At 35.5% G+C, this 15,000-nt stretch overlaps 2 protein-coding genes across 8 annotated transcripts in view; one reads left to right on the top strand and one right to left on the bottom strand.

Annotated features, from left to right (window-relative positions):
• Positions 1–2,880, top strand: part of LOC122261397 (multiple inositol polyphosphate phosphatase 1) — an 8,216-nt gene extending 5,336 nt beyond the window's left edge. The window contains exons 6-11 of the mRNA XM_086542939.1: positions 306–406; positions 618–727; positions 1,280–1,352; positions 1,494–1,636; positions 1,843–1,988; positions 2,112–2,880. Coding sequence (XP_086399065.1) covers positions 306–406; positions 618–727; positions 1,280–1,352; positions 1,494–1,636; positions 1,843–1,988; positions 2,112–2,170 — 632 coding nt within the window. The 3' untranslated portion in view covers positions 2,171–2,880. The remainder of the gene's footprint in view (positions 1–305; positions 407–617; positions 728–1,279; positions 1,353–1,493; positions 1,637–1,842; positions 1,989–2,111) is intronic.
• Positions 2,881–5,868: 2,988 nt separating this feature from the next.
• The window catches only part of Gbs-70E (Glycogen binding subunit 70E), a 35,468-nt gene continuing 26,336 nt past the window's right edge, over positions 5,869–15,000 (bottom strand). For all 7 annotated transcript variants that reach the window (XR_015191548.1, XR_015191546.1, XR_015191549.1 and 4 more), the window contains exon 7: positions 5,869–10,765. The gene's annotated coding sequence lies outside the window, so the exon portion shown is untranslated. The remainder of the gene's footprint in view (positions 10,766–15,000) is intronic.

Below are 15,000 nucleotides of genomic sequence, written 5' to 3' on the forward strand. Positions count from 1 at the left end.
GTGTTCTGATAAGTGTTTGGGTGTGTGTGTGTTTGTCTGTGCTCTGATAAGTGCATTGTATTTGTGTTTGTCTGTATTCTGATAAATGTTTGTGTGGGTGTGGGTGAATATCTATGCTTTAGGGATAGAGGAAAAATAAACGAAATTAAGACAAGCAATATATTTTTTTTCACTTAAATTTAAAAAGGTGTTACAGAATTCTACTGTCCCTCCGTATCCCAGCGCATAGATGTATACCTTTGTCTCCATTACCATGATTAGCATTAGCTTGAAATATTACCAGAACTTTCATGACTCCTCCACAGCCAGAGTCCGCACGATGTACAACGCCTGCCAATACCAGAATGCGTGGAATCCGAAAGTCCCGTCACCTTGGTGTGCTGCTTTTACTCCACGCGACTTGGAGGTGAGCGAAATAATATCATCATTACAACTTGTGTTTCCTCTGATAATAGTAGGCGTTTTTTTCTCTCTCTCAAAAATTGCCTCTTTATTTTTTTACTAGAGATATGACAGTCTAACAGACATATCTATGTGCACGTAAATGCAACATACATGTATATATGATACCTGAAGTCATGAAATACGTATTCAAATAAAGTGCATGTTTGCCGTAGGTACTGGAACACTGGGAAGACCTGAGGATATACCACGACCTGGGATATGCTCACTCGATCACGTACAAACAGGCCTGTGGTTTGGGCAGTGATTTCTTCTCACGATTCCGGTAATGTGTGCTTCATTTGGGTTTTCCTCTTTGTTTATCTGCTGCGTGTTTCTTTCTATCTATCCTCTTCTTATTTATGTATCTGTCTCACTTTGTTTGTTCCCCTTTCGTCTATATTTTGCGTGTTTACTTTGAGATCTTATCTATTTTATCTATGTCTCAATTTGTCTGATTCACTTTGTCTATGTTTGATTTGTGTATTACTTCACTACTTTTTTCTCTTTATATTTATATCTGTCTCACTTTTTTTCTTTTTCTCTCTCCTTTCCCTCCCGCTTCTCTCTCTCTCTCTCTCTCTCTCTCTCTCTCTCTCTCTCTCTCTCTCTCTCTCTCTCTCTCTCTCTCTCTCTCTCTCTCTCCCTCTCTCTCTCTCTCTCTCTCTCTCTCTCTCTCTCTCTCTCTCTCTCTCTCTCTCTCTCTCTCTGCTATTTATATGGAATATGTATCATCATGAATGAATATATCAGAATGAATAAAAGTCATATTTACGAAAGAAAGATACATTTTTAAAAAAGAGACATTGAAATAAGTAACTTTTAAAAATATTTACAGAAACCATGTAGAAAATAACAAAACTGACATTGACTCCACAACATATTTCGCCAACTTGGAAGCAACTGTGCCGGTGAGTAAGAGACACGAAACGTAAACGAAACATGAAAGATGAAATTTGGGGTGAACGTATTTGTGACGTTTTCATATTTTTTTTCTTCTTTCTGTTTTAGAAAATGAGAGGTAATTTATTTATTTATTTTTTATCTTGCAGTTTCTGACGCTCTTGGGTTTGTTCAATGACACCGAGCCACTCAATGATAAGGTTGTGAACCGAGATCGTCAGTGGAAAACGTCGAGGTTCGCCGGCTACGGGAGCAACTTGGCAATGGTCCTCTCTTCTTGCAGAGACAAGAGGTGAGGGGGGAGGGGGGAGTTGTTGTATTTGGTATATATCGATGTAGGTTATTTTTTCTGTTGGTATTTAAGATTCTCTTTCTATAAGTACTGTTTCTTTTCGATTGGCATAATGAAACGAAAAAATGCTTTCCCGGTAGATTTAATGACCCCCCCCCCCCTAAAGAAAGAAAAAAATCCGATTTTTCTCCTACTTTTGACGTCAGTTGGTGGGTGAGCGCCCTTCTCAACGAAGAAAGTATAAAGCTGCCGGGCTGCGAAGATCCCCTGGGATGCCCCTGGGACAAATTCAAGGAGCAGTTTGCCTACCTTGAGAAATGCAACTTCACGAGGCTATGCGGCGAGATTACAAGTACGTGTTTTTTTATCCCGTCAGATGAGCATAAACCATTTGTGATAATACCAATTTTTATTGAGAATAGGAGTCTTTATTTGAGGCTTGGCATACGAATTATAGCTCTGTATTTTTCCTTAGGGAGGCTGTGGCATACTCAGTATTGGCGCACGCATTACGTCATCAATAACTGGATGTGAACTTAAGTGTGAAAAAGTATTCGCAACAGGGTTATAAAATCCGTTACAGGTTGTTCAATCATTTGACCTACTCCGACAGGGACAGAGTATTTTTGAAACGGAGTAGGTTTTCCATGTGGAATTTAGTTTTATCCTTTAATTATTGATATCGTGTCATTAAACTTTTTTTTTGAGAATTTCATAGCTTGTATCTTGTTTTGAATATATTAGGGGAAGAGTAAACTTTTTTATATGCATAAGATTCATAACTTTTGAACTGAGGAACTGTATGTATGACCCCCCCCCTTCCCCGGACTATGGAATAAAGATATATTTCAGTGTTATTCTTTACTTGATACTCAATTTTTGGTTGTTCTTTTCTCACGTGAAATCCTTTTATATTCGAACGTTTAATTTCGAAAAAAAGATGATACATATCTCAAAGTAGTTTTATATTTTCTCCCTCTATCCAATATGCAAATAACTTTTTCATTTGTATTTCAAGACACATTTTTCTTACTTTTATTTTTCTGCTATTAACTTTTCGTCCATTTTCTTTTATTTTCATCTAATTCTTATTCTCTTTCTCTTCCTTTTTCCTCTTTTCTCACTTCTTTTTCCTTCCTCGTTCACTTTCAACTTTTCTCCTTTAAGCCTTTTGCCTAATTATAATCCAGAAGGCGTATAATTGTTCAATTATTTCATCAACCAAATAAAAAAATACATCCAAATCTAATGTAATTTTCCTATCTCATGATTATTGTCACTCTCATTATTGTAGTTTTATTATCACCATTGTTATTATAACTGTATTTATTCGTAGTAGTATCTTTATTATTACTTTTATTATGACTATTACTATCATCATCATCATCATTATTACTATCGTCAATATTACTATCATCATCATTACTTTCATTATCATTACCATTACTGTAAATATAATTATCATAATCAATATTATTATTATCCTTATTATTATTGTTATTGCTGTTATCATTTTCATTACTATAATTGTTATCATTATCGTTATTGCTGTTATCTTTCTAATATTATTACTATTCTGATTCATCTATCCTTTTATCATTATTATTATCACCATAATTGTCGTTGTAGTTCTTGTTATATGATAATTTATGTATTTCATTATACCATCACTCGGAAAAGCAATCTTAAGCAGAAACAAAAATTGCAAGTAAAAAAAAAGTAAAATCGAGGAAATAAATGCAAGGAAAGAATTAAACAAAGAAACGAAGAAAAGATAAGTATTAATCTTGCGGTTAAATGGGCGTTTCTTTCTTTCTTTCTTTATCTTTGGCTCTATGCTATGTTACCTCTGTTTGTTTGCTGCATGTTAGGTATGGCAACTGCGGTTGAAATTTAACTTATATACATACATACTTGTATGTAAATATAGGGGGATATATAGATATTGATATATATGTGTGTTTGTTTGTAGATGCGCTATGTGTGTGTGTGTGAGAGAGAAATTATGCACGTATGTACGTATCCATGTACACTGAAAAGTGATAACAAAGAAATAACGACTCAATCATTTAAAAAAATAACGGCTCTCTCCTTTCCAAAGCTATGGGGACGGACACGAGCGATAGCATCTTCCACCTGCGGTTTAAAGAGGTATTTCCCCCAAAGGCAAAGGCCGACTTGGTTTACTCTGATCTTCATTACTTTTGTATATCTCGTCAGATGAAGAGTCCAAAGTCTCATCTTCATTTGATTAATATGCATTCTGGTATCACGCACGTATGCACATAAACGTTCATGCGTGTACATTAAGATGTATGTGCATGCACGCGCACACACGTACGCAAAACATTTCCTAAGATAGACTACATACCCTGAGGGTACAGACAAACTGGAACCACCATCCCATCCCAAACATTCTCTCTCTCTCTCGCTCTCGCTCTCTCTCGTTCTCTCTCTTTCTCTTTCTGTGTATGTGCTTGTGCGTGTTTGTGCATCTACCTATCTCTGTCACCTTTCTCTCTCCCTCCCTCCCCCCCTCTCTCTCTCTCTCTCTCTCTCTCTCTCTCTCTCTCTCTCTCTCTCTCTCTCTCTCTCTCTCTCTCTCTAATCCACCTCTCATCCCCCCCCCCCATCTCTCTCTCTCTCCTCTCTCTCTCTCTCTCTCTCTCTCTCCACCTCGTCTCTCTCACCTCTCTCTCCTTTTCCCCTCTTCTCTCTCTCTCTCACTCTTTCCTCTCTCTCCTTTCTGTGTATTGTTTGGTGCCGTGTTTGTGCAAACTACCTATCTCTTTCACCTTTCCCTATCTCTCTCTCTCTCTCTCTCTCTCTCTCTCTCTCTCTCTCTCTCTCTCTCTCTCTCTCTCTCTCTCTCTCTCTCTCTCTCTTTCCCTCTCTCTCTTTCTGTGTATGTGTTTGTGCGTGTTTGTGCATCTACCTATCTCTTTCACCTTTCCCTATCTCTCTCTCTCTCTCTCTCTCTCTCTCTCTCTCTCTCTCTCTCTCTCTCTCTCTCTCTCTCTCTCTCTGTGTAGTGTTGTGCCTTTCCTCTCTCTCTTTCACTGTGTATGTGTTGTGTGCGGTTTGTGCATCTAAACTCTATCTAAAACTAAAACTACTAATATCTAAAAAAATCTACTAAACTAAAAAAAAAAAAAAATACTAACTAAACCTATCTCCTTTCAACCTTCCTATCTCTCTCTCTCTCTCTCTCATCCTCCTATCCTTCGTCTTTTCACCTTCTCTCTCTCTCCTCTTCTCTCTCTCTCTCTTCACATCTCACTCTCTCTCTCTCCACTATCTCTCCTCTCTCTCTCTCTCTCATCCATCTCTCACTCTCTCAGCTCTCTCTCTCTCTCTCTCTCTCTCTCTCTCTCTCTCTCTCTCTCTCTCTCTCTCTCTCTCTCTCCCTCTCTCTCTCTCTCTCCCTCTCTCTCTCTCTCTCTCCCTCTCCCTCTCTCTCTCTCTTTCTTGTTGACATATGAGTCCCCTGATTACAAGTAAACAATTACTTTTTTGATAAGCTGTTTCTTTCTTACTTTCTGTATCACTGATTCCTTTTATAGTTCTTCTAAAGTTGTTTTATTAATTTCATTCTATTTATTTTAGTTTAGTTGATTTTTTATAGTAATTTTATCATTACTCATTGCATAATTGACACAAGTGTCATCAGCCTAATCATTCTCGGTCATTAATTACCTTGCTGTTAGTATCTTTATCATCCCTTTGTATCTCCCTAAATAATTTTACTATATTTTATAATAATTTGTAACGTTCTTGTATTTTTATTTTTATTTGATTATCTTTCGCATGTATAATTTTTAATTTTTTTTTTTTTTTTTTTTTTTTTATTTTTTTTTTTTATTTTTTTTTTTTTAATTTTTTTATTTTTTTTTTTTTTTTTTTATAATTTCCATTTACTCTTGTGGTGTACAGAAGATATATACGCAGCTTTTTTCATGGATCGAATTGCATTGCGAGGGCTTATGATGAAATGTTAGTTGGGTCTTACAGTGGTCTTTTTTCTTTTGTTGTTTGTTGTTCTTTATTTGTCTGTTCTTTACTCGTTCTCTATCTATCTATCAACCTTCTCTCTCTCTCTCTCTCTCTCTCTCTCTCTCTCTCTCTCTCTCTCTCTCTCTCTCTCTCTCTCTCTCTCTCTCTCTCTCTCTCTCTCTCTCTTTTCTATTAATTAATTTTATTAGAAAAAAGGTAAACTAAAATAAAACAACCCATTTCACAGGCACATAGTTTATTAGTCGTTCTGCAAATTCATAAAATATCAATCATTGGAAAATAATTATATTCTCTTTAATCACCTCCGTCAAAAACCGTTACAAATTCAAATATATTCACCTTGTTTACTAATACGATTTCGAAAATAAAGACCCCCCCCCAAAAAAAAGAAGTCCTTTTACCCTTACACATCTATAACACGGACATATCTGTAGTCATTAGAAAAATTATATAATACATACATATATATATAGATATAGATTCAAACACAACCTATATTTAATGAAGCCGCCATCTTGCTTAAGGCAGTCCAGCTGGTGGATCGCTAAAATGGCTGCTATGTCAGGGGTACATAAGGATCTGTTTCCTATCACGTATAACGCACGTTTTGGCGCGAGATACGGGATTGTAGATTTGTGGGGAAGAAAATGCTAAAACACATTTAAATTCACTATAGTAGATGTATATGTATATACTGTATATATTCATCTATATGTATATACATGTACATACATTTATACATACATATAGATACATATACACAGCAATAGACAAGAAAAGTCGATCCTAATCTCTTGTGCATATTTCAAGTTTGTGTAAACGATGTTGTTTACGTTTAAACAACAAAAAGCACAATTGATAAGCAAAAACATAGGAACATTAAGGATCGATGTATTAGGATAATCTGCAATTATTTTACTTATCCGACTTTAACTTTCATAATTCTTAAGCAAACAAGAAATAGTTAATGATCTCTCGAAAGGAACTGGTAACTTATGTTCAACAAAAGAAAATATAATGATGATAATTCAACATAACACTTCTATCAATGAATATCAAATGATAATAATAATAGCACTAATAGTAATAATAGTAATGGTGATAACAATAATAATAATGATAATAACGATGACCGTAATAATAATAATGAAAATAATAAAATTAATAATGAAAAAATAATCGCCAGTGTTGAAATAGATCTCATCCATTCTAGCATCATTTGAGCACTGTTAAAATGAATGACACGAAGGAAAACAAAAATAAAAGAAGGAATATATAGCACGAGACAATTAAGAAAGGAGGGAGAGAGAAACAAACAAACGAGACGAGAAGGTGATGATAGAATATGTTTGTTTGTAATAATAATAACGATAATGAAAGTAAGAGTAATAATGATTATAACGATAATCATAATGATAATTAGACTAATAACAATAATAAAAATGATAATAACAATGTTAATAATGATAATAACGATAATAATAACACGATTAAGAAGAATAAAAATAAGAATAATAAAAACAACAACAATGATAATAAAAAAAATAAAAAATCATCAATTCATTCATAAGGAAAAAAAACAATAATAATAGTGATGATCAGGATAATAATTATTATAAATAATAATAATAACAATAATAATGATGATAATTATCATGAAAAATAATAATAATAATAATGATAATAATAAAAACAATGATGATGATAAAAACTATGAATGAAGCAGAAATCAAATTAAGAGAAAAAATCATAGTATTGAATAAAACAAGATTAAAACAAAATAAATATAAAAAATGGTAGTCATAATAATAATACTAATGAAAAATTAGCCTGAATTACATTAATATGACAAAATATTGCGTAACACAAATAAAACATAAAAAGGGTTATTGTTTACACATTGCCAGCTGCCCGTGGATGCATGCAAACAACATCTATGGGAATAACTATTCATTAATTGAAGATAAAATTGAGGAGAGAACGGCGAAGAAAATATATAATTTGTGTATTTTTTTCTTTCTTGATAGAATAAAGAGAGAGCGAGAGAAAGGGAGGAAAACTGGTAGGCCTATGTTTTGAAAGAGATACTTCAAGAGAAAATAAAACGGGATTTAGGCCTATGGTCTACTATTATCTATTGCCTTCCCTGTTATATTTACAATAGAAAAAAATAGGGCAGTTCCCTCTAAGTAACTCTTAAATACTTTAAATCGTGTGGGAGGGAATTTGTAACATTGTAAATGAACTTTGAAACAACAACAAAAATGTAAACAAAAAAAACATAAACAAACTCCTTCTCCCAATGGTCAGTAAGTGATCAATTCCCACTTTTTCTTATAGGAAGGAAATAATTATAATTGTGCCACCTTAACTTAATATAAGAATTGCTAATAACAGTTCATAGAAAGTACGGGTAAATATTGTAATTGTAGACGGAACTCCATCTTGATATCAAATCACATTAGATAAAAGTTACGAAGAAAATTTAAGACAAAAGTTAACAGTCATAGTCAACACGAACACATAACTTGGCCCCGGCTTCGTCTCGCCGTAATAGCAAGAGATCAGCCGAACACGCGGCAAATCCTAACGAAAATGCCTAAGAATGAAAAACAATAATCAAAATTAAATTCTAAACAAGAAAAAAATCTAAAAAACATAAAGAAAAAAAATAAAGGTAAGCAACATAGCCTCATATTGGTACCAAAATCATACACAAATGCACACATACGCACACACCTATACACATGGCGGTGGGATTCGTGTAAAAAGAAAAAGAAAAAAAAAATCATATATATAAATTATTGCACAAGATATTTACACAAAAAATCACCATATTCAGAAACTCACCAACAGTACTATATAGAGAGAAAATTCAATAATTCAATACCGATTTACTAACTATAGGAAAGATTAAAAATATCCATATTTCTGTCACTAATAAACTTTTTTCACGCTAAACTATACTTAAATCACACACAGCTTTCTCTCACAGCTTCAAGTAGTTCTAAAAGACACTAATCAAGGCATTATAACTGCCCAAAGCTTACTTATATATATATATATATATATATATATATATATATATATATATATATATATATATATATATATATATATATATATATATATATATATATGTATAATCCAAAAGCGATGCAAAAATAGTCATAGCTTCGCCAGTACAAATCTTTAATAAACCCATTTATCAAAGGCAATCAGTCAAAAATAAAAATAAAAAAAATAATCACGTTTATAAATACCCTTTTATTTATCACAGAATTCTTTCTGCCCAAAACATCCACCAGTTTCCAGTATAAAGAGAAAACATTATTACTGTCTATTTTGCGAAATAAGTAATTTTTTCACATCCTTCTTTCTTCATTTTTCGTTCGTGTTTGTGGTTGTTTTTGTTTATTTAGTTTTCCTTATTATCGTTTCTAAAAAAATAAAAAATAAAATATTTTATCGAGCCAAATAATTTTACTAAATCACAATCATAAAAAAAATCGACAAATTAATGATAATATAGGATGAGAAACCGATATATTTTTTCTTCTGAATTATCTTTCTTTCTCTCCCTCTTTCTTATATTCTCTCTTTCTCTTTCCGTTCTTCGTCATCACAAAAAAAAAAAAAAAAAAAAAAACGAAACTTCTGACACTATAACCAGCCTCATCATCATATACAGCTTTGCCATCTTCACCATAATCATCTTCCTCATCTTCATTCTTCATTCTTCGTGCTTTCATCATCATCACCATCATCGTTTTCGCGGTTTTGTGCCTTCATCACCATCATCATCATCACCATCGTCGCTATTATCTGTTCAAAGCATCATCTTTATTCCCTTTTCTTGTCTCCGTCACCGTCATTGATTCACATCACCACCACCATCATCATCATCATCATCATCATTTTCATACCCTCATCACCACCATCATCACCATCACTTTCATACCCTCATCGCCATCATCATCACCCTTTCGTCCTTTCATCACCATCATGTATATTTTTGTTCCATCGAGTCCAGCTCTTGGATAATTACTTTCTAATTCTCGTTTTCATATGAATTATCCTATTTTCCCCCCTTTTCCTACCTTTTTTTCTTCCTTTTCCTCTTTTCGTAATATTTTTTTTTTCGTTTTGTTTTTCTTTGCGTTTTTTTCCTATTACGCTCTCTCTCTCTCTCTCTCTCTCTCTCTCTCTCTCTCTCTCTCTCTCTCTCTCTCTCTCTCTCTCTCTCTCTCTCTCTCTCTCTCTCTCTCTCTCTCTCCTTATTATTCATTATTCATGTTTTCTTAGTTAATCTATTTTTAATCTATTTTCCCCCTTCTTTCTTCTTTTTCTTCTTTTCTTCTTCTCTTCTTTCTCATTTCCTTTTCTTTCTTCCATCTATTTTTTTATCCCTTTCGTTCCTTCTCTTCTCTTTTTCTTTAATTATTTTCTATTTTTCATCCTTTCTTCTTTCATACCATTCTTTCTTCTATTCTTCGTCCCTTTCCTTCCTTATTTCTTCCTTCCTTCCCTTCCCTTCCATTCCTTATTTTCTTCCTTCTTCCTTATCCCCCTACCTCATTTTCTTCTATCTCTCTTCCTTCTTTCTCGTTTTCCTAAGATTTTTCCTAAACACCGTTCTTTCTTCTGACATCCTAAGACTTTTCTTGACTCCTTAAAGACTATTCCTGGAATTCTAAGACGTTTTCTTGACATTCTTAAGACTTCTCCTTAACGTCCCCGGACTTCTTGGCATCGTAAGACTTTTTCTTGGCATTCTAAGACTTTTTCTTGACACTTTTAAGACTTTTTCTTGACACTTTTAAGACTTTTTCTTGACACTTTTAATCAAGACTTTTTCTTGACACTTTTAAGACTTTTCCTTGATGCTTTCGGGACTTATTATTGACATCCTAAAGACTTCTTCTAGACATCATTGGACTTCTTCTGGGCATCCTAAAACCTCTTCCGGACATCCTAAGACATCTTCTTGACATCCTAAGTCCTCTTGAAATTCGAAGACTTCTCAGCCGCTTCCCCAAGACTCTTTCCCTCCCTCCTCCTTCCGCCATCGAGTGGCAAGGCCTACCCTGAGCCTCATGATCTTGCACGGTTCCTCTGTCGAAGAAAGAAAGAGGGAGGGGGGATATTTAGAAATCTTATCAATAAAAGATATATAATAAGAAAATAATATGATGATAGGAAAGAGATACAGATGGAAATTTATCAATAAATTATAGGGAGAAAGGTTGAAAAAATGACTAGAAAATTGAGAGCAAGAGATAGAAAAATATATCTAAGAATATGGAAGACAGAGAGAGAGAGAGAGGGAGGGAGGGAGAGAGAGAGAGAGAGAGAGAGAGAGAGAGAGAGAGAGAGAGAGAGAGAGAGAGAGAGAGAGAGAGAGAGAGAGAGAGAGAGAGAGAGAGAGAGAGAGAGAGAGAGAGAGGAGAGAAGAGAGAGAGAGAGAGAGAGAGAGAGAGAGAGAGAGAGAGAGAGAGAGAGAGAGAGAGCAGTGAGAGAGAGAAAGAGAGAGAGAGCAGTGAGAGAGAGAGAGAGAGAGAGAGAGAGAGAGAGAGAGAGAGAGAGAGAGAGAGAGAGAGAGACGAAGAGAGAGAGAGAGAGAGAGAGAGAGAGAGAGAGAGAGAGAGAGAGAGAGAGAGAGAGAGAGAGAGAGAGAGAGAGAGAGAGAGAGAGAGAGAGAGAGAGAGAGAGAGAGAGAGAGAGAGAGAGAGAGAGAAAGAGAGAGACAAAAAGAGAGTGAGTGAGAGGGAGAGAGAGAGAAACTAGGCAATGTTAAGAAAAGGAGAAAGATTAATAATTGATAATCAATAAATAGGAAGAAATGGATAAATCAAGAACATATAAGCAAGTTGAAAAGTCTTAATAATAACAGCAGTGATAAGCATGTCAATCATAACAACAAGAGAGAAAATAGTAATGTAAATGATGATGATGATAATTATGACAATAAAAATAATGGTAATAACAGTAATGAGAGTAATGATAATAATCATGATGATAATAATGATAATAGTAACAATGGTAATGATGATAATAGTAATAATGATAACAATAAAAAGGATAATAATATTAATAACAACAATAATTATGATGATGATGATAACGCTATGCAAAAACAGCTTAACGGAAAAATAAAGCAAACACAGTAACTGAAGGAACTAAATAGGGAAAAAAAGAAACAAAATAGCCGTTAACCTGAGGTTCCCTGTTGTCAGGTGAACCCTCTCCCCCCTCCCCCCTCTCCCTTTCCCCCTATCCTCCTATGACCCTCCCCCTCCTCTACACCTTTTTCCACTTTCCACCCCCCTTCCCCCCTTTTACCCTTACATTCCATCTTATCCTCTCTACCCCTCTCCCTTCCCCCCTATCCCATCCCTATCCCCCTCTATACCCCTATCTCCTTAATCCACCCTCCACCCATCCCCCCAAATCCTCCTTAACCCCCCCCCTTCCCTCCATACCCCGCCCCCTGAACACCTGTCTATGTCAACAGGTGTCCCTTTCCCAAAGAGAGTTTGTTGGGGACGCGGAGTGAGGAGGGAGGGAGGGAGGGAGGGAGGGGGGTAAGATCGGAAAAGGGGGAGGGAGGGGAGGGGGTAAGATTGGAAAAGGGGGAGGGGGTGTGACGAGGGAGGGGGAGAGGGAGGGGGAGGGTGGTGAGAAGGTTGGAAGAGGGGGAGGGGTAGCCGTGGTAGTGGTGGGGGAGGTTATGGGGGGAGGGGTCGTCAAAGGTAAGGAGAGAAAATGAATCATTTGCAGAAGACAGGGAATGAGAGGGAAGTCGAATGAAAAAATCACGGGGAAGGAATTAAAAAGTGTTGAAGCCAAAGAACAAAACGAAACAGCAATAATCATAGGAACAATAATAGCAATAACGATAATCATATGAACAGTAACAATATTGATAACAATAGTAATTTGGATAATAATTATATTGATATTATTAACAATAATGATAATAATAATGATAGTAATAACAATAAGAAAAACAACAGCCAACAACGAACAAGTAAACCATGATTCACAACCACGTCACCGATATGACTCAGCCCCCAACCCCTACCCCCCAATTACCCCCCTCACCCCCATCCCTCCCCGAAACACCTGCATACCGCCCAAGACAGGTGTTGCAAACGCTGAACAGTTGTTGCGGCGCCGAAAGTGCTATCGAACTTTGACCTCGAAAGCTTGTAGCTAAGCCATTATTGAAGGGGGAGGGGGAGGGGGAGGGGAGGGGGAGGGGAGGGGGGGGGGGGAGGGGGAGGGGAGAAGGGAGGGGAAGGGGAGGGGAAACGGGATGGGAGGGGAGAAGGGGAAGGGGAGGGGAAACGGGAAGGGAGGGGAGAGGGGAAAGTGGGAAGGGGATAAGGAGAAAGGTGAAGGGGATGGGAAATGAAGGGGAAGAAGAAGGGAGATGGAGACAGAAGGAGAGAGAGAGAGAGAGAGAGAGAGAGAGAGAGAGAGAGAGAGAGAGAGAGAGAGAGCAGGAGAGAAGATCTGGAATGGAGGACGATGAGAGTAGATAGAAGCAGGTGAGAGAGAGAGAGAGAGAGAGAGAGAGAGAGAGAGAGAGGAGGTGTACAGTAGGTACATGAGACGGGGTAAGGGGGTGGGAGAGGGAAGAGAGAGGGGAGCGAGAAGAGGAGAGATGGAATGGAAGTAAACATTCAGAAAATATTTTTTAAAAATAACGGTAATGATAACAATACTAATAATAACAATAACAACAAAAATAGTAATTTCGCAAATATTCCCATTTCCTGGTAGAGCAAGAGAGAAGGAGAAGGGGGAGTGGGGGGAGTGGGGTTCTGTGCTTTACTGGTGTGGGGGGCCCGGATGGGGAGCGGGGGGCGGTTTGACTGGCTTTCTGGGGATGGGGTTAAGTACGATGGCACGACCTTGAGCTCTAGTAGCAGCGCCTAGAAGAGGGCAGAGAGATTTAGAAAGAAAGGTCCTTGTTTTAACATTTTTAGTATTTGTTTTTTTCTTGTCTTCTAATTTAATTTTTCGTTTTTATTTCTGATAAGTATTTGCTAATTGTTTTTCGTTTTATGATTTTTTCTATTTTACTGTATTTTGGTACTGTTTTTGCTTTCTTTGTCTTTTGAGTTCTTTATATTTGTACGGTCATGAGTTCGTAGCTTTTTTTTAGTTTTTTTCTGTTTATATTCCCAGTATCGTTGTAGCTTGCATCCCTCACTCTCTTCTATTTTTTTTGTTCATTTGTCTTTTCTTCATCGCTTTGTTTTTTAGCTGATTTCTCTTTTTCAGATTCTTTTGCTCATTCGAACACTTTTTTTTTTCTTTTTTTTTCTTCTGAATTTTTTTGATTTCATTGTCTTCCTTTATTTACGTGTTTACGTGAACTTTTATTGTACTTTGACTTGTTTTTATTATTTAGAATCTGTAGGTTTTTGTGTATGTGTGTGATGTGTTCGTAGCTCGTTGTTTTGTAGGTTAGGGCTTTTGTCTATTATTATTTTTTTAGTTTTCTAGTCATTATTTTTGTTTTTTTTTCTTTAATTTTTTAGTCTGATTAAAATGTAGATGTTTATTACAGTTTGTGATGTTTCTTTTAAAATCGATTTTTGATTTTTTTTGATCTTTTTTTAGTTATATTTTGATTTTTCCAAGTTATTTCATTTTATGTCTTGCTTTCTAGTTTTTTATGTTTTAGATAGTTTTATGTTAAGTATAGGTAATGCCTCCTTAGTAAAAATGTGTCTTTTTTTTATTTAATGCTTTCTTTATTTTTTTATGTTCTTATTATGTTGTTATTATACTCTTATTTTTCCAAATTAGTATGTTCGTATTACTTTAGTTTTTTAAAATGATTATTGATTGCCCTTCTATTAACGTTGTATTCCCATGCTAAATACCTCATTTTCTTTTCACGAATCACCAGTCTAGGAACCAGTAGAACCTTCAGACTGCATATCGACGCAAGAAGAACTCCAGACCTAGGACTAGTTAGTTAGCGATTTCATCTATAGAGCAATTCTCCTTTCCTTAGCCAGCGATCGGCTTCCTAGATAGTATCTTTGGTTAAAGTCGCTAGCTCTTTTTTTTTTTCTTTTCTTTGTTTTAACGTTGAGTTAGTTTTTTTGTTTTTTTTTGAATGTGTTTTCTCATGTTTTACAGTTTATAGATCTTTTTATTCTCTTTTTCTTTTTACTTATGTTTATACTTTATAGTAGTTTCTTTTTTCCTGTTTTTTTTAGTAATTCTTACTTCCCTCAGTTTTTCTATTAGTTTAGTAGAAGTAGGCTCTTCTATTTTGCTTTTTAGTGTTATGGATATTTTGAGGTGACTTTTTAGTTGTTACCTAA

Source organism: Penaeus japonicus, unplaced genomic scaffold, assembly GCF_977035675.1.
Source record: "Penaeus japonicus unplaced genomic scaffold, GWHDUDI00000001_assembly GWHDUDI00000013, whole genome shotgun sequence".
Taxonomy (NCBI): Eukaryota; Metazoa; Arthropoda; class Malacostraca; order Decapoda; family Penaeidae; genus Penaeus; species Penaeus japonicus.